The sequence below is a fragment of the Sebastes fasciatus genome, chromosome 4, assembly GCF_043250625.1.
Source record: "Sebastes fasciatus isolate fSebFas1 chromosome 4, fSebFas1.pri, whole genome shotgun sequence".
In the NCBI taxonomy this organism is placed as follows: Eukaryota; Metazoa; Chordata; class Actinopteri; order Perciformes; family Sebastidae; genus Sebastes; species Sebastes fasciatus.
Window position 1 is genome coordinate 30,649,443 of NC_133798.1, and position 20,524 is coordinate 30,669,966.

Here is a 20,524-nt window from a genome sequence, read left to right on the forward strand (position 1 = left end):
AAAAACCCAAGTAGCATTAATGCGTTAAAGAAATTTGCGTTAACGTGTTATTATCACATAAACTTTGACAACCTTACTTTTTCCATTTTGCTTAACTGCTCAGAAATGGAGTCTTGTTTTGGTCTCAGCCAGTTTTGTTGAGGTGATGAGAGGATGGTGAGTTTAAGCGACTGAAGGTGAGTTTGTGGTCGTATCATGATGCTTTTATTTTTATTTCTTTTCCAGGAACACTACATCCTGCTCCCGTCATTCACCTTTCTGATTGCTTCTGTTGTTACAGTGACCTCGGTCTGTGCGGATGACTCAGATCATTCACTTAAATACATGTGGATGAGGTAGGTGGAGAAACAATGACAAACTCCCGCTGAATACCTGAATGTGGAACTCTCTACAGAAAACTCTCCTCCAGCTCTGAGGCTTCAGGTCGACGTCATGATGTTTTTCCACAGAGCTGTATTTAAACCAGTGACCTTATTCACAACATACACATACATTCATTAGCTCGACTGTTGTTTTCAGTCAGATAACGTGTTGATGATGTGTATTTACAGCGTTTTAAGATATTCAGTGTAATGAACCGGCTCGGTTAGATTGTGAAGAGCTCTTTAACGCCTCCAGGGTCGAGTGTAGATCATGTGCGTCACGACGACAGAGCTGAAAAATAAACCCCGCTCAGCCTCACAGACTCAACATTTAACCGACTCTACAACTGACAAATGATCACTTCGTACGGCGATAATTAAGAAAACGAATGAGAAGAAATTAACTTCACTTAGGCAAAACGATTGGTAAATCGAGCAAATATTAAAGAGTAATTTGAGTCATTTTCTATCACCATTAAAGAGTGTAAACTCACTGATGAATTCTCCACAGGAAGAAGAAGAAGAAGAAGCCTCCACTGTCTTCTGAACAACTTCAAAACTGAACTATTAAATATAAATATATCATCATACATCATTTTTCTTTTTGTTGTGTTGATTAATCAGATGGACACACACAGACAGATACGACTTAACTAAGGCTGAACGATATATATAAACATTCTTATGCCATTAGACTTGGCCGATACGATGAGATTATAGTTCAACGTGATATCAGTTGGCAGCAAAAACAGAAAGATATTCAATTATGCAACATCTGCTGTGTATTTTGCGCTATATTTAGTCTTTATCTCTCTTGCTTTCTCTATGCTTCACTGAATTGTTGTAGTGTATAAAAAAAAACGTAACAACATGCTAGCATACGTCTGACGCTGTACGTATTTACTAAGGCTGACGCGAATGCTTCTGAGCCAAAATTTAACGTAAATTTGGAGCGTTATTTAACCTCCTTCACGACAAGATAGTATGACATGGTTGGTACCAATTGATTCCTTAGGTTCTCTAGTTTCATATCATATTTCATATGTCATATGATACCAGTATCTTCGCTCTAGTTTTAAAACCGAGCCCGCTACAACAACAAAGATTAATTGCGTTAATAAGTTAAAGAAATTAGTGGCGTTAAAACTAATTTGTTTTAACGCGTTATTATCAAGTTAACTTTGACAGCCCTAATAAAAAGCAATTCATTCTTTAATACATTAAAAATCAACAGATTGATACTAATAATAATCCCTAGTTGCAGCCCTAAAATATGTGATTCCATTTCTATTGCCCTGCCCTCGAATGCACCTATCAGACACTGCTGTTATGTAGCGGAGAGAATCTGAACAAGACGTTCTGACAAACAGAAAACATGTGAAAACACCTACTGAGAGCTTCTGATGAGAGCTCAGCTGAAGCCAAAAACACCAAACCTCCGGCGCTGAAACATCTGAGGCCTCCAGGTTTCAAAGATCTGAGGCTGTTTGTTCAAGTGAAAGTTACAACAGAGGATAAGTTCCTCTACAAGCAGTGTGTTGTGGCCCTCTAGATGACTACAGTATAAAAGATGTAACAGAGTAAAGAAACAACAGAAAAAGCACTGAAAGTACCCAGAGGTCAATGCAAACTCATATTCAGTCCTGTGTGTGAAGTCAAACAGCGGCTGTGTGGGATTAGCTCTGCAGTAGGAGGTCTGTGTGGTTTCCATACCTATAATTCAGTGATTTCTCCAGTTATTATTATTACAGGGTGGATGTCCTTGTAAGGAAACAGTGAAAAGGACAAATGAGCTGTCGGTTTCAGCCACCGTACAGCTCCACAGGCCACTCGATTACCAATGTATAAAAACGAAAAGGATAGAGACCTCAGGGTGCTGAAACACCAAGAATAACATAAAAAAAGAGAAAGGAAAAGCATTTATGGCTGTGATTGAAATAACTATTAGACTTAATACTCTGTCATTTGAGGAAAGAGAGCGTTTACACTGGAGGGTAACTTTATAAAGACAGTTATTTGATGAATGATGAGACTCATTCTAACTATCTGTTCTCTTTATCCATGTACTTCAATAAAAAGGAGTTGACTTTGAGCAGCAATTTTCTTTGGGTGATTCGTTGACTTCATAGATGTCATCGATTACAAAAATACGTCGATTAGCATAACGTGCGTCGGCGTTCACAAGAATGACTGCACCCGGTCAAAGCATGCATTCCCTGGCTAACAAGCTGCAGCTAAAAAAAAAACATCCCCGATCCTATCGCAGGTATTTCAGACAGAGACTCAACAACGTGGTGCCCTTTAAACTCTGCACATTGGAAACTAACGCTGGCCATTTTGATGATGCACTGCTCAACCTAACACAGGCAGTGGTGGTGGTCAAGTTTAGAAGAGAAACTAAAGAGTTTTTCTGCTGTGATCTCAAGATTAACAAAGTCCTCGAGTGTTGCCATGAAGGGTAAACCTGAAGATATTCTGGTGTAGTTTAGGGATGATTTGATCTGGCCCCTTCTGGATACACTTTTAATCATCCAGCAACACACAAAGTACGCAGGCAAGCATGTGAATAATATTGCTCCCGTAGCTGCTCTTGTCTACGTGTACGCGTTGGCAAAAAGCAAGTATATCATGAGCTTAAACTTTTGTAAGCTTTTCCCCCAATATGGTTTCATTTGTGTCAAATCTGAACCATTAAAAATCATACTGCATTTGCTGCTATTGGTTCCTGTTTGCACAACGATCACTGGATGGCTTTGATACCAAAGAAAACGTCTAAATAAATTATTGTTAAGAGGCAAGATCTGAGGTTACAAGAGTCTATTTATGATCTCTGCAATTTCGGATGTATATTGCATCACTAAGGTACCAAGATCGTTCCCAATTATTGTGATTTTAACCGACAGCTGAAGTAAATGTTTTGCTCTGACCTTCAGCTGCCTGGCGGACTCCACATGGTTGTCGTAGACGAGGATGTTGGCGATGAGGCTCTTCCTCTCTTCAGAGAAGGAAGACGGTCCCTCTGTGACGTTCGGTTCAACTATGACCTTCAGCAGAGTGTGATCACACCTGGTCCCGTCCCACACCTGGAAAAAAAAACACACAAACATGACACAGACGATAAGACTCAGAATCTGTTGACCAGGGCAGGACACAGATATTTTCAACCTGCTAGAAGCAGAGAAAATAATGGTGTTGACAGTCCATTTATCCATCTGTCTGTTTGTTCAAGAACATTATATCGCAACACCTTAACTGTCAGATTAATCACTCCGTCTATATTGTACAACATGAGGAAGTTTGTAGCAAGGATTTCATTATTCTATATTATCATTAGGGCTGTCAATCGATTCAAATGTTCAATCGTACAATAGAACGAGTGCGTGAATGTGTCAGCTCTGTGATAGTCTGGCGACCTGTCCAGGGTGTACCCCGCCTTCACCCAATGTCAGCTGGATAGGATAAGCGGTTACAGATGATGGATGGATCGATATGTATCGATACTTCCATATTGACAACACTAGTGTGACAAATAAAAACTTTGAAACTTGACTAAACTTGAAACTATCAAAATTGTCGTGAAATAGATTTTGTAAAATTGACTAACCCATGAATCAATAGACTAATTCTTGACTATGATGTGAACAGGCTGTAATATTTAAATTCAGAGCTGGCTGTAATTCAGTTAGACGATGATGATCTCAGGTGCTTGAGGAAAGGTATAAAAATGTACTCTTCATCTAATAAACGGCTATGATTTGGAGAACATCCTCTCCTGGTTGAATGTGGTGTTGCGTAACAGCAGGCAGCGTCCTCAGAGCAGCTTTAGGAATCAGTGAGAGCAGACTGGCAGCAGACCAAGGCTCACTGCCAAATCCTGTTCAAATTTATCTCCTCTATCAGCCTCACTGGCAGGAAACCAGCCATCACTTACAGCCTCATTTCTGTTCTGAGAACTGGAGGTGGCTGGTAAAACAGCTCAGGAGGACCAAGATAAAATAGATGAGCCCTCCTCCCACTGAGGCCACCTGACTGTGAAGACGATTTACTATGAGACAGATGAAGACTGAAGGCAAACAGCTCCATTATTCCAGAGGGGACAATACAAATATCAACTACTTCAGTTTGAAAACTCAAAGACGGTTGAAGTTTTAAAAGAGACACGCAGCTTCCTAACAAGACAACGAGTCACATTAACATCGACAACAACAAAAAGAACAGGTGACTGACTGCGGGGAATAAAAACAAGATGATAAGAACAAATGGATACAAGCTGACAGTAAACAGCCTCCAGGGAAGCTTCCTGTGAACACCGAGGGATTTTATGTTGTTGATTAGCAGGAACACGTCAAACACTAAAAGGTAAACTTCAGCCTCAGATCTGAAACCAAACCCCTGTAGGGAGGCCCCGGGGATTTATTTTACTGTTTTACATGTAAAACAGATTGAGACATTTGCCTCTACTTTTCTCAACTTGTAAAAACTTGTTTTTGATTAAGTATTCGATCAATCCATCACCTGCTGAGCTGACAGATCCTGACATGTCCAGTCGTTTTTAATCAATGTAGCTAACAGACAGATTTGAGGGTTGCCATGCCCTTTGTTAACCTGCCATCCCCCTCTTTCCATCCCCTAGTAGCAGAGAGAGCGAAGGGGCAGAATATGTTAGTCTAGTCTACCTGAGTCGTTGATCCGAGATTTGTTAATGTTGTCAAATAAATGTAATTCATGGTGTTGTTAGATTGCTGCTAGACCGCCCCGTTAATGCAGGTCCGTGCCTCTGTTTGTGTGCGTCAAGCGGGAGCGCAAAAAGGTTTTTGACCGCAGTAGAAAATGTTGTGTTTTGAAATGCTAAACGCCAACAAATAAAAAAAAAATGGATTGAAGCAGAATATTTAGTTAGATTTTTCTACTAAGTAGCAAAAGGAATCCCCAGGTTGGGAACCACTGCTCTCACTGAAATCAACCTGCAGAAGTGTCTCAGATGTTACACCTGCTTCAGCTTCATCAATCCTTTGTAGAAACTTCTATTCCCTCTTCAGACAAAAAGGTGTAGCGTTGGTGCGTTTGTGTCACTCTTCCAGTGCAAAATAGAGCCCATAATAAACATTGATAAACACAACCCGACTCTTCAGTCTGTACAAATGCACCACATATTCAATCCAACTTGTTTAACTACTTCTTCAGTTTATGTGTGGTTCACCATGTCTGCGGCGTTCTTACCCTCAGCAGGGTGCAGGTGGTGTCGATGGGAGCTTTGGCCAGCAGCTGGCAGGTCAGGTCGAAGTAAGCTTTGGGCTGAACGGCGGACAGAGGGACTGGGGGACCTGAGGGGAGGAGAGCCTCACTGGCGGCCCACGATCGCAGATCCTCCACCGTCCGACGGTCCTCCTGGTCGAAGTGGAAGGAGCGGCTGGAGGTCCGCGGCTCCATGGATCCGCCTTCCGCCCCGTCAAACGTCACCACAGAGAAACCATAGGTGTTGACCAGCGTCATGGAGCTATTGAAGAACTGAGTCTGTGTAGAGAGACGTCGAATCATTTACCACTCATCTCTTTAACATACAGTAGATTATCTCTAAATTACAGAATCTCAATTTAAGAACAACACTGGTAGTTTGGGATGTTTTAGATCCTGTCTTCACAACTACAAAATAAAATGCGCTAGGGTTACTCATAGAATCGTTCTATAATAATTCAGGCTGGACCTTGACTCTGTGCAGGCGGACGATGTCTCCGACTTGAAAGATTTGGGGATGGTCCTCCAGCTTCTCACAGAAGATGGTGCAGCCGATCTTCTGGTTTGACTGATCGGTAATCTTCAGGGTGGAGCAGAAGTCTGTGGAAAGAAAACGTCCCGTGGTCAGATCTCATAGTTTGTTGATAGTGATGGAGCATGTTTAATAATACTAGTGCAGTGCCAGTTCAAAATGGGCCTGGTGAGAACGGGCTGGTTGCTTGGCCTCCGGTGCTGCTGCCAGCAGCTTTCTCGAGACCGGCTCGTCCAAACAACCTCACACTGCACTTCCTTGAGTCCTGAGCAATACACCCGCCAATAGTGAAGTAGTGTTGGGCAATTGGACGAATATATCGGCTATCTGCGACTGACTGAGTAAATCACCTGTTGTTGTTTTTTTGGGGCGTTTTTCGTCGTTCTATTATCTAATTTAATGGTCTGCCTCCGAAGAACGAATGAGCTCTTCTGACCTCAAGATATGTGAATGAAAATGGGTTCTATGGGTACCCAGGAGTCTCCCCTTTACAGACATGCAAACAGCATATCCATCAACACGGTGCAGGAGAAAGAGAAAATATTCTTTACGTCAGTTAAAGTGCAGTCTTTGTTTAGTTTCATTTCTATGAAAAAACATTTTGATTCTTTTGATCGGTGGACCCTCACAGACTTAAAAAATCGAAATAATCGAGGAATAAACTTTATGACCACTTCAAAAGGTAGCGAGTCACCACATTTGAGACCTGCGTTTATTTGTCAAAACGTGTAGCCACACTCGGGGAGTAAACGGGACACTGCGTCTAATTGGGGCTCGGCTTTTGATTGAAGTTTTACGGTACTTATACATACACTTATACTGTACGTATACACACATGTGTTTAAGTCTGTGCATGTCTGTGCATATCTGATCTGTGTGAATATGACTGTATATCTCAGCGTGTGTGTGTGTGTGTGTGTTTCTTCAGTGTCTGATCAGATGGATTTTTCCAATATCTCTGTTTACTTTAAAAGACGCCTGAAGGATCCGCAAATATGATGATAAAGTCTGGACAATTTCCAGTCTGGATGCTGCTTTTTTCTTTATCGTCCTTCCCAAAACACAATAAAAACACACGCACACTTCATCATCCTGTGCTGCATGGCTGCAGGTCGACTGAACGCTCCTCTGTCATAATGCTTGATATGATGATATCAGCTGCAGTTTGTTAAAAGGGAAATTAAGTAAATGATTAAACATTATTCTAGAGGTTCAGTAGATCAAACAAAACTGTATCGGATCCAGCTTATCACGCTTCATGATTCAAGATTTTCTCTTCTTTTCTGTCCATCAGCATCATTTCTGTCTCAGAAGAAGTGATGTGGTTTATGTGTTTGGGTCCTTCTTACCACTAACTATCCATCTTTCCTACATTTTTAAACACAAATGCTGCTGAGCGTCTCAATGTCTCTGTCCGTGGTGCTGAAAAGGTTCAGACTTCTTCACCGTTTCACTCTGTTGAATGGAGGTAAAGAGCAGTTGGTGTTTTAAAACCAGACTGAGTTGTTACACTTTTACATGCCGATGAACTCTATTACAATTTTTAAATGAAAACAAAAGTCATTAACATTTAGAAAAAAATAATATATTGTGAATAGTGTATTTTTTATGCAAGAAAATCTTAATTTAATCAATAAAATTCATATTACAACTTTATTTTTGTTGTAAACTGACAAAATCACAATTTTATTCCAATAATATTCTGACTTTTTTAAATTATGACCTATTCTCATTGTATTGACCTTTTTTTTATTATAACATTATCAAAATCAATCTCATAATATTGTGACTTTTCTGAAAATTGCATTATGGCATTTTTTATCAAATTAAATCTTTTCTCATAATATGACTATTTTTTTATTCTGACTTTATGTTAATGAAATTATTCCTTTTTTGTAAAATGGCAACTTTATTCAAACAACACGCCATTAAGACGTTTTGAGTAAATTATAATTTAGTTTGTATTGTATTATGACATTTTGAAGAAGAAAAAACACGGCTTTGTGCAAAAATTTCTACTTTATTTTTTATAACATTATGACTTTCACTCATGACTTATTCTGATAATGTTCACTTTCTTGAAAAATTTAAACTTTTGTTTCGTAATCTCTGTATTTTCATCAAACAATATTTTTTTGTGTGAGAAAATACTGCTTTATTTTTTAAGAAATTAAGACTTTTCTTTTGAAAATATTATACATTTATTTTCATAACACCATGGCTTTTCTCGTAATATTACTTTGACTTAAAGAGGACCTGTTATAGTTCTGGATTTTCCCTCTTCCCTGTTATATAGTTTTTGTGCATATAAAAAGTCTGCAAAGTTACAAAGCCCAAAGTCGACACCAAAGGGAAATACTCTCCCCCAAAAAACACTGCTCCTGAACGGCATGAAACGCCTTGCTTCAAGTCCCGCCTTCTTCCGTAACGTGGTGATGTCACCAAGTAACACATTTGCATTTGAACTTAAACAGAGCGTTTCAGACAGAGGGTGAAAAGGGGCGCTGCAGCACTGCCAGTATGAGAAAACATATACTAAATAGTTCCCCAATGTTTTGTCCATCATCTGGTTCTAGACTGACCTGTGCCGCGACTCTTGAACGGCTGTTTGAAGAAGACCACCACTCCGTACACGTTGACCACAGCTTTGTCCTTCAGGTCGCCCAGTCGGACGTACGTGTATTTTGGAGCTTTGGTCGTCCTGGAAACCTGAGGAGAAATGAAGATTTAGTTAAAAAAGAGGCACCAGCAGCTCAGGTTATTAACACAATGTTAGTTTTAAGTCCCCCTCCACTCAAAAAGTAAATTTCCCACTGGAGCAGCACTATCTTCTTAGTATGAGCCCATTACATAGAGTAGAAGAACAAGACAAACAATTGGCACGAATCTTTAGAACGACGACACTGAAAAGCAATCACACGCCACAAAGAGACATGGAGGAATCTGATCTATCGAGTACATACTGTGGGACAGATAACACATATAATCAGAAACCAGATAGACACACAGATGATAATAGACGGAGAAAATGAACACTGTAACCACATGAACTAAAATACATTTTTAAAGGTCTGTGTATCGAACATGTTTTGCTTTTAGCTAATTTAGTTAATTGGTTATCAACACTTTAAGTATAATTAACTATCAGTTTACCATTTATAAATGATGGTTATTATAGTTAGTTATTTTACTGTTAACAATGAAATGATGATCAATAATGTTTACTAATTATTAGTGATGCTATAATTTATTATCATTAGTTTGTGTAATATGAAATAATTAGTTTATGATTATATGTTGTATCACAGCTGACAAGAGACAATAACAATTCAATTCTGATTACATTAATACACTATTTAACATTTTATTGTTACACACATTTTATATACGATATTAAGTATGTGTTAGTGATTAACAAATGATTTGTAAACCTTTAAGAAATCGTTTGTAAAACATCTTTAAACATTACATAGATAGATGGAACACGAAGCAATTATTAACCATTGAGATTAGTATTAACCATCTATCTAAATAATGTTTATAGATGCTTTACAAAGTATTTATTAACCGTTTAACTAAGTACTATAATCATCAGTTGCAACTTTAAAATACTGATTCAAATAATGTTAATAGATGTTTCACAAAAGATTTCTTTAAGGTTTAAAAATAATATCTTAATCAATAACAGATACACACATATATAAATATATATAAATATATATATATATTTATATTTACACATAGTATATGAAATGTTAGAATGTGTGTAACTATAAACTGTTGATGATGAAGACAAACTGAGGACACAACTGATGAGTCAAACAATTAATCTTCTTTCTTGAGATTGACAGATTTTGTAATCTTGGCATTTAACTAAACAAATGTCATCTCTGATAAATGTTAAAAGCGTAGGAAACGACTGATCAGAGCATCCGATAGTTTCAAACCTCCCCCGTCTTTTTCAGCGTTTCCTCAGTCAGATGTGACTTTCAGAGCAGAATAATGAAGATCTGAAAAGTGAGCATACGCTCATAAAAGAGGAAACCAGAGAGGCAGTCTAGCCAAAATGTATTTTTACCGGCATTCGTTCTACAGTGTAGCTCAAACTCAGAGTCCGAACTAAAATCGAGCCTTTAAACTGAGATCACAGGCTTCTGAAAAGATGTTCTCTTTTATTTATTCTTATGCTGTGAGTGTTATTCTGTCTGTTAATTTATTCTGTTGTAAAAATGCTTATCACATCTCCACATCACTGTTACTCTGTTATTGATCTGTCCTTGGCTTAATATTTCCTGTGGTTTCTATCAATGTTATATTATATTATGATACCTTTAACAGTGGCAGCAGATTATCTCTGTGGAGTCTTTACCCACTGTTCACAGCTGACTTCCATATTCATTCTCATGTGTCTCAGCATGTCGACAGTCAGACGGGCTTTAATCATGTTTTTGCGATTTTGCTTTACATTCGCTGAGAAACAGAAGTGTTTTGTTTTATCCCTTAAAAGCTGTCCGTTCCTGAACAACATTCAACATCTGGGAGGACCTACAGTGCTGTTAAGTTTGTATTTAACTCATAAAGTGGAGGCTAGTTTTAGCATAACTTCCTAACTTTACGGGATTGTTCAGGTGTTTTTAGATGGAGTTCGGAGAAACAGACAGGAGTAGCAGGACAGGAGCAAAGTAATGTACTGCTGTGGACGGGGGCAGCAGCAAGACGGATTTTAGACACCTAAAAAAATCTATATCAGTTTAAGTCTACGCTATATTTAGAATATTTTCACCGCTTTACGTTGCTGTCAGACAGCACTTCCCAACGGGGAGCTGAAGCAGTTATCTTTGTTCTCTTCAAAAGCACCAGACTCCATTGACAAAACAGTCATTTTACCTCTCAGAACACAGGAGTTGCTGGTCTACCGCTGCCTTGATCAGTTAGTTAGTTTGTGTTATTGTGTGACTTCGGTGAATCTGAACTAACCCTTTAAAACATCAAAGTGGAAATAATGTGTGTACATTATGGAATTATGGTATTTTTTAAGCTTTTTACAAAATATTTGTCTGGTAGTAATTGGGTTTGACTTATTTAGCACAATAAAAAATGTTGTATTGCATGAATTGTTGCAGCACAAAATTATAAAGGGCCAAAGAAAATAATGTTATAACCAAAAGTAGTAATGGGTTATGACAAACCACTGCAATATCATGACAAATAAATTGTAATTTTATGACAAAAGTCTGAATATTTTTTTAAAAAGCTGAAGTGTTGAAGTGCTGAAATGTTATGATAAAATAAAAAAGGAGGATGAAAAGTTGTAATTTCTGTGAAGAGGACTAAAGAAAACATACTTATTCATATTATATTCACATTCAAATTTAAACTCCTCTCAAAATGTCAGATTTTTTTTTTTCTGTTACCACATTCAAAAAAGTTGCTCAGCTTCTACGTGCTCTGCGCTTGTGTCTGATGCTACATGTTTGAAGCAACGAGTTGCTCAAGGCAGTTATTGAAAGCTTCGGAGTTTTAAGACTCGGGCATCAAACAGTGGCGATCCTCGTCTCCACATCACCACCACCACAGAGACCCAGAGGTCCGGGGAGATCCCGAACCGGCCGAGGTGGCTCTACGACAGCCAGCAGCTGACATGAAGCATCCTGACAGGTACAAGACCTCCACAACACACACTCCAGCAGCCTGTACAGCTAACCGGGCCTCTGACTCTGACCTCAGCGGAGACCGCAGAGCTCCTCTTGTCAGCCGGCAGGGATATGGGATCAGGACAAGGCGGCAGCGGCAGGCGGGACACCTGAAGGACGAAGACAGAGAGGAGACATTACAGTGAAGCAGACACCACAGATGCTGGAGGAAACACAGAAAATGACAGGATGAGTGAAGCAGTGAGGAGAGTGGAATAATATCTATAAACTCACATAAAAGCAGTGAGAACATAACCCGGCCCAATTGCAGGAAGTGAACCAAGCAGGCTGCTTGTGTGGGCATTTGTTAAGATGGACACAGGTAAATGACAGGTTAACATGAGTGGGAGAGGACTGATCAGAGGCCTGTACTACGAAGCGAATTCAACATACCCAGGGTATCTTCTCATTATCTGGCTTAACTAACCCTAACAACCGAGATCCTGCTAAGCGGGTCCTTCGACGCTGGTTATCAACTCAGTAAATCAACCCAGGGTTTCTCAATCTGGCTACGAGCGTGTTTACATTACACACAACGGGGCGCTGTTTGCAGCATCTGAACAATCACAAACATGGACAAGTCTACTGTCAGCGGGGCGGCACATTTTACAAACCAAGAGAGAAATATCATATTAGACAAATATGAAGAATTTAAACACATAATCCAGAATAAAATTAACACAGTTGAAGCTGCCAAACGCAGGAAGGACAGCTGGCAAAAGAAAAAAATTGCTGATGTGTGAATGCATAAATTAACAGACTAATACCCATTTAGAGCGCGATAGATCTGACTATAATTACTTTGTGTATTCCGTTAAATTAATATGTTACTTATAGAATATAAGACTAGAAGATACTTTATTCTCCCCTTTAGGGGAATTGTTGCACTTTTATCCTTCTTTCAGCTGCGTACCCGACGCCGCCGGTGTGAAACAGACTCGGCAGCAAATAAAAAATAAATATAAGAACATAATTCAAAACGGTAAGCAGGCTTACTTTCATATCTTATTATCACCCACAGCACACATGAAAGTACCGATAGCAAAAATGCAAGGCAATGCATGCAATCTGCGGGACTGTAAATGCACAACTCTGAAGTATTTATTAATAAGTCTGTTTCACACAGTCAGCGATTTGTTTTGCCAGTTGTCCTTCCTTCATTTGTCAGTTTAAACTGTGTTGCTTTTAGCCTGATTATGACTATAACTTCTTCATCTTTTGTGTAATATTATCATACGATCTGCACACCGAGCTCTGACTGGTCAGCAGGCGGTGTTTTTATACGAGCTGAACTCTTATCTGGAACAAAACTTGCTTTGGAGCACGTTAGCTGTTCAGCATCAGTTACCATGGCGATCTACCTCGGTAAGAAGTAAACCACCGTCGTAGGACAGAAAATCCTGAAGATACCTCGCTAACCCCAAATCCTGCTTCATACTACAGGCTGTACTCATAGTATAGTATACTATGGCATAGTACATCTGGGCCGAGGGGGAACATACAGAATATTCTAAATAAAGTCCACAAAAATAGTGACGTCTATAAAGTCATTTGAGATAAACTGGAGGAAAAGGGATTTGTGCGCAGTTAAAGTTAAAGTGTAAAAAAACTTCGACCCTGCTCCTTTGTAGACACTCCTCAACCAATAAAATGTTTTATTTGGTTCGCTTTAATTTGTGCACTGTGAAACTGAACCAGACTAAATAGAAAACAAACCAAAAGTATCAATGTCACTCTGATCTGGACTAGAGAAAAGGACTACGGCTTGTGAAAGCGCCATAAAAGTCAATCTTTGGACTAGACCTCAATTTTCAGATCCATTTTACAATCTAGTTTTTGAATAACGGGTACTTGTTTGACTGAATTTGTGAACCCTAAAAAAAAATGAAATTGCACGTGACGTGGTTACGTCTGAAAATGAACGGATGAGTAGTGTCAGCTGTGAATCTGAGGAATGTTAATGTAGTTAATATAGTGATGCCTTCGGGTCAAACAGGAGAAGCATGTGTGATTCATGAGCAGGTAAACAGAGACTTGTCTGCAGGTGGAGTTGCTGTTGTTGTGTCTGTCTGACGCTGACGTAGAGTGAGACACAGACGAAGATGAGTCATGTTCAATTTACAACTCATGCACAAGATCTCACGCTCAAACGGACTGGTTACAGCCTGCAGACAGTTCTACAAACACACACAATTTGTGATAACCCTCAATGACCCTAACCATTACATCACAAAATTAAATACATTTCTACCCCAATCCTTACCCTAACCGTAACCTTAAAGGGGACAGATCAGAAAACTTGTGATTCAACAAGCCGTTCAGATTTGGCTCCCCTTCCTTCGTCACATGCAGGCTTATTAGAATATATTTCTCCACACCTTGGTCGCTGTCACAAGCCAACACTGAGTCTGCTTTAATCGAACTCTGGTGTGGTTCGTTTGAGCGGTTGTGAACGCAGTAATCGTACCCTGATGGGGAACAAAACAACTGGTCCGAGGCCGCTTTTGTGACAGGTGGTTCTGGTCTTTTCGTCAGCCGGGAAGAGAAAGAACAATCAGACCTGTTGCTGGTGTGAGTTCATCTCAGTAGGAAACACACAGGCATCGTAGCTTCCTAGAGAGACGTCACTACAACACTTTTGTTGTCTTTCTAATTATGTATTTTCACAGTCTGATACTTCAACAGTTTTATAACAAACGACTTTCTTGTCTTACAAAATTATCTTTTAATTGACAAACATCATGTGTGTGATTCATGGCGCAATTCAAACGGGATCAAAAAATGATTTGTCTCTCGCCGTTAGATACAGTTTTTTCCGAAGTAAGGTCCCATAGTGGTCCACCGGAAGTGGCGGGACTTTGCCTCTCTATACACTGAGAAAGAGCCTATTTATATATGCAGACACACATAAGGTACATATAGATGTATAAAAGTTCTCACATAAACGCGGGCGTCGTCTCCTGACAGCAGCAGGTTACAGGGGTGCAGCTTGTCCTTGTGAGCTGTGGGGGATTTGCCCACAGTGAAGCCAGAGGCCACGACCACATCCTGCACAAGATGAACAACAAGAAGCAGAGAAATCAGGGATTAAAACTGAGAGCAAAAGCAGAGAGATAAATATACATCCTTCCCTCCCAGAGGGAGGACAGATTGATGTTGCATCCTTGGAGATGTTGAGGAAGACGTCACAACAAGTCGCCGATGATAAGCTGGTGTGAAAACGGAGATTGTCTTTTGTTAGGCGTGTCAGCTGCCCCCGAGACGGCTTTAAAGTCTGCGCTCCGGGCTGACAAAGGGACAGCAGATAGTCTGAATAATCATGTTACAGAGACACACCGCCTGACAAGACCTCTGTGATCTGCAGCCGAGCACAGCGGCTCGAGCTGTGATGACTTCCTGCCTTCAACGAGCTTTACGGCGCTTTGAGTTCCATCAAGATGCCGCTGTATGTGAGGGGGAACCAAAACTACAGCGAGATGCTGCTGACGGGAGGATTATCCCTGATGTGTTCACTGTCCCTGTCCAGGTCAAAACCAGACTCAGCGCTCTGTAAACAACATCCCATGTGACAGTATCGGAGTGGACTGGAAGTAAACGAGTCACTTTGTTTGTGAAGTTCAAGGGAGCTGCAGGAGGTGAACTGTCACAGCAGAGACTGATACAGGAAGGATGCACAGATTCTTTGAAGCAGGCCGTAAAGTTGTAATCCGTAAGATTCCAGTCCTGGTTGATGTGGTGACACACCCGTGGTTACAAACTCTAAAATATCATTAACAACACCTACTAAATTACTTCTTTTTTGTCATTGTTGGGCCAGATACATCCGTATAGGTGACGACCAGATACAATACATATATGATGAACAAAACTTAAAACATCTATTTTGATTTCATGGTAACAGTTAAAAGTCCTGCATTCAAAATTTTACTTAAAGCCTAGTTCATACTAATAGACTTTCAAAGTGGTCGGATCGCTGTACTGTTCACACTACACAACTTGCTGTCTTGTAATCAGGAGTCTTCAAGTCGCTGTGGTTTTCACACTACATGACTGACCGGAGACAGGAAGTTACACACTACAAGATCTTTCACCAGGAGGAATCCCCGATGAGGTCAACAAACTATGTTTTTTTCCAGGAAAACACACTTGAGAAATACACGGTAGATGATGCGATACCATACGCGGGATGTTGTTGTTGTCGTTGTTGTTGGCACGTACTCACAAAACGTTTTTTAGGGGTGTCACGATATCGATTCTAAATCGGTAATCGATCAAAATTGGCTTCCGATCTCGACCATCGAAATCAAAAGCAAGATCAACGGGTTTTTTTGGGGGGGGGGTTTTCTCCGCCCCCGCCCTCCTACGTGTGTTGAAAAGAAAATACAGCTGTACTCAAGAGATGATTAAGTGGTTAAAACTATAAAACAGCACAAAATTCTAATTTACTAACCGTGTTCTAAACAGACACATAACATTTGCATTTTGGAACATAAAACAGTGAATATAAACTGCTCACTCCTGCACTCGAGACTAGGCAGGCATGATGGGAAACGCGGGCCGTTCCTGTTGTTACAATACTAAGGGCACTGCCTGCATGGCTGTGGAACTTTATTCATGCATGAATTGGCCCAGCGGCTAGCAGTTTTTAGTGGTTAGCAGTTAGGTGTTTATAGTTTCATATGATGCCAGTATCTTTACTTTAGCTTTAAAACTGAGCCCACTATAACCTAAAAATCTCGAGGTGCATTAATGCGTTAAAGAAATTAGTGGCGTTAACACGTAACGTGTTATTATCGCACTAACTTCGACAGCCCTAGTTGAATTATATTTTATATTAATAATCTGAATGTGCAAAGTAACTAACGTTGTCAAATAAACGTAGTAGAGTACAATATTTGCCTCTGGGATGTGGTGGAGTAGAAGTATAACGTAGCAGAAAATTAAAATAGTCAAGTAAAGTACAAAGCTGTAGTACAATACTTGAGTAAATGTACTTAGTTACTTCCCACCACTGGGTTTAGGTCTGGCTAAACAGGATTCAGTTACTTCAAACCATCAGAGGCTTGACACAGCTCAGCGCACGCTTCTTCAAAACGCATCGTATGTAAATGAATTCATCTCATCCTACAGAATGTAATCAACAAATCACACAATCAGTCTGCTCATTACCCAATTCAAATCACAGGCTTCATGATGCAGAAAAATACTATTTCCTCAGACACGCCTCCCAAATAGCCAAGCCTTGATTTTTAATGAAAATAACATAATGCAACCTCATCAGCATCACATGAATATTTATATTATAAAAAGGCTTTACAACTGTTGTTCATTCAACCCTCACAGGCTGTAAAGACCCAGCTTCAAGGGAGTAACTCCTCTCTGTTTGACAAAGACAACCGACATAAATCTGTTAAATATAATAAATCATGTTATTCCAAGCAGAGTGACGGATTTAAGGGGGAAAAGCAGAGCCAGTAAACTGTCTGTGCCAGATGTGTTAGCACTACAACAAGCTGAACAGCAACAATAAAAAGGCAGTTTATGAAACCAAAATACATCCAAGAAAAAAAAAAAAATCAAATTAAAATTCGCATTAAAACACAGCTTCTAAATGACACCATTAAAACCAGTTAATTTAGAGGAAAACAACCAGGAAAAGACGCTTGTTTGGTTGTTTGTCTCGTGAATAATCAGAATTCATGGAGAGAAAATGTTTGAAAATGTAACAATTGTCAATTATGAGGGCTGTCAAAGGTAACGCGATAATGATGTGTTAACGCAAATTTGTTTTAACGCCACTAATTTCTCTAACGCATTAACGCAACTTGGGATTTTTAGGTTGTAGCGGGCTCAGTTTTAAAGCTAGAGTGAAGATACTAGAAAACCTAAGAAATCCATCGGTACGCTCCAAACTTAGTCAATAACAATTCAGTACCTGTGAGGGTTTCTGGACAATATTTGTCATTGTTTTGTGTTGTTAATTGATTTCCAATAATAAATATATACATACATTTGCATTAAGCAGCATATTTTTTCCACTCCCATGTTGATAAGAGTATTAAATACTTCACAAATCTCCCTTTAATGTACATTTTGAACAGATAAAAAATGTGTGATTACTCACGATTAACTATGGACAATCATGTGATTAAATATTTGAATCGATTAACAACCCTAATAACTAATAAAGTTTTGAGAAGATATAAGTTAACATTTTGCTACGATGGTTGTTTCTTACAGCAGTTCTTATTCTTGGTGTCCCCAAGGACCCCAGTCGGTAGTCTTTGTACGTTAAATATGTTGGTAGGATGAGGGTTAACAAACAAACGAATAACTGATAATTCTGGCTTCTCTGCAAAGCATTATGGGACATCCAAATAATGTTGAGTTGTCAGTCACCTTGGCTTAAAGTGATGGGGGAGGCATGGGAAACTCGTGTTTCATTAATCTATATTGTAAGCGTTCCTGTGACGTGTTGGGTAACTGCAGCCGCTAATGTCAGTGTTATGGTTTTATAGTATTATTGGTGTGTACATTACTTGTTTTGTTGTTGTTTTATTGGGTAACTAATGGTTTTTGGATTGGTACTGTGCCCCAGATAGAAGTGATGAGTCGACGATGGGATGGAGGGCATTGGATGAGGGTGAAGGTGCAAACGAGGGAGGAGAGCGACAGGCAAGTAGAGGACATCTATACGAACTACAAGATTTGTATTTATATTCAGAAGAGTTTGAAATTAAAAAAAAAATTGTAATAACTTGAATGTCTGTTTGTTTAACTTTTCCCAATAAACATAAAGTTGAAAAAATAAAAAAATAAATAAAATGTTGGAGTTGTCTGTGAAGATAAAGACGAACAAACACACCAGCAGGATTTGTTAACACTCACGTGACACAGAGGAGAGAAAAGGAAACAGAAAATAACTCCAACTGTAAATTAGATTTAGCTGCCAGACGCCGTCGTCATCATCATCTCCATCCACACTTTAACACCACAGCATGTCTGTGCACACTAAATATAGATTCATATAATACACCATTCATATTTCAGGGCTGAAAAATCTCCTACAGAGTTACTCTCTGCACTTTTTCAGCTCTTCCACGACAGTAAGAAACACTGAGGAGTTATCTGTGGTACTTATAATGTGGTGGATATCTATTTTATATTATGAATATACTGTATTTCTGTCAATATCAATTTGCAGTCTAATAGTACTAACAACGCTTGTAATCATATATTTCTTTGTGAGCTTTGTGACAACAAAGAACATAAATATACACATCAGAAGCATTTGAGTGCTGCATAAACTTCTGTCTGTTACCAAAGTTTTATTTCCCCACGTGGGTCCTGATGATGCAGGATGACAATCGCCAAAACTGTCCAATCAGTAAGTTTCCTGTCAGTCTGTATAACATCATGTTTACTCCTCTGGTTCATTTGTAAAAAGTCAGTCTGAACAGGATCCGGACCAGAACTAAAATGCATCATGGGTCATTTTACCCCTTGGTCCGGACCAAATGAACCCAGCTACAGGTGTGAAAGCAGCCTAAACATCAGAACTTTGATGGCCGAGTGAACCTACCCCTTGATTGACAGCTTGATCGAAGTCCTTGGCCAGCGCTCCGAACAGGACGACGTTGATCGAGGAGTTCTGAGACGAGGCGTTCGGCGAGGGATCATCTTCTGCAAAACAGACGCAGGACATGATGAGGCGTTCAGGTGACGATCTCTGTCATGTATGACTGATACATACTGTATATGTAATGATGAGTTTGTAAACATTAAGTCACAAAGAGACAGGGAACTCTGGATTGTTTCAGCTCACGAAAACTGTCCAATAAATCCAATCGACCCTATTATGCAATCAATCTACAGAAACTTACTTGACAACTATTTTGGTAATAAACTAATTGTTTACATTATTTATCAAGCAATAATGCAAACAATTCTCTTATTCCGGCTTCTCAAATGTGAGAGTTTGCTGATTTTCTTTGTGTTATGTGATAATAAACTGAATATCTTTGGGTGTCAGAATGATTGTCAGACAAAACAAAACAAAACTTGGGCCATAGGGAACTGTAATTAGTATTTTTTTTTACTATTTTCAGACATTTTATGGATCAAAAGATTAATTGATTGATCAAAAAAGAGAGATTAAAGAGATTGAGATTAAAGAAAATAATCGGTAGTTGTTACCCTAATCATGTCGTGAGTCTTCTTTTAATCTGCACTAGGGCTCTCACTTTTTGTTCAAGAACAACAACAAAAACACTTCCTGTGCAGTTACAATTTCACGCCAATATACTATACAGCACAAGACGAAATAGGCAATTCTGTTGATCATACAATACTAATTGACAGGAAAGAAAACTAGGTTTATCTTTCAGACACAGTCCGTAAGTAATTCCAGTCCTATCTCCAGGACAGGAAAATCTTAGTCTCACTTGGCTAACAGAAGATCCAAGTGGACCAACATGATGTGTGGAGTCAGTTATCTGTCACGCCCCCAGTGTGTAAAGGCCTTTACCGATGTTATGTGGTGTTCGGGCATACACTGATTGCATTACTTGCCCACCGTCCCCAACATTGTATTGACCACGGTCATGGCCATGGTATGTACATAAATTGAGCTTCATCTTTTCTTGTAAAACGTCCGGTGTAATCTTTAACACTGGTGTCGTCACAAGTTTATTAACTGGGAA

At 39.4% G+C, this 20,524-nt stretch overlaps 1 protein-coding gene across 2 annotated transcripts in view; it reads right to left on the reverse strand.

The window, feature by feature from the left end:
* Nucleotides 1-20,524, reverse strand: part of pot1 (protection of telomeres 1 homolog) — a 64,531-nt gene that overhangs the window by 22,650 nt on the left and 21,357 nt on the right. For both annotated transcript variants that reach the window (XM_074633561.1, XM_074633560.1), the window contains exons 4-10: nt 19,405-19,505; nt 14,763-14,870; nt 11,852-11,932; nt 8,712-8,838; nt 6,067-6,197; nt 5,583-5,876; nt 3,290-3,445 (exon numbers count right to left, since the gene is read on the reverse strand). In XM_074633561.1, coding sequence (XP_074489662.1) covers nt 3,290-3,445; nt 5,583-5,876; nt 6,067-6,197; nt 8,712-8,838; nt 11,852-11,932; nt 14,763-14,870; nt 19,405-19,505 — 998 coding nt within the window. The remainder of the gene's footprint in view (nt 1-3,289; nt 3,446-5,582; nt 5,877-6,066; nt 6,198-8,711; nt 8,839-11,851; nt 11,933-14,762; nt 14,871-19,404; nt 19,506-20,524) is intronic.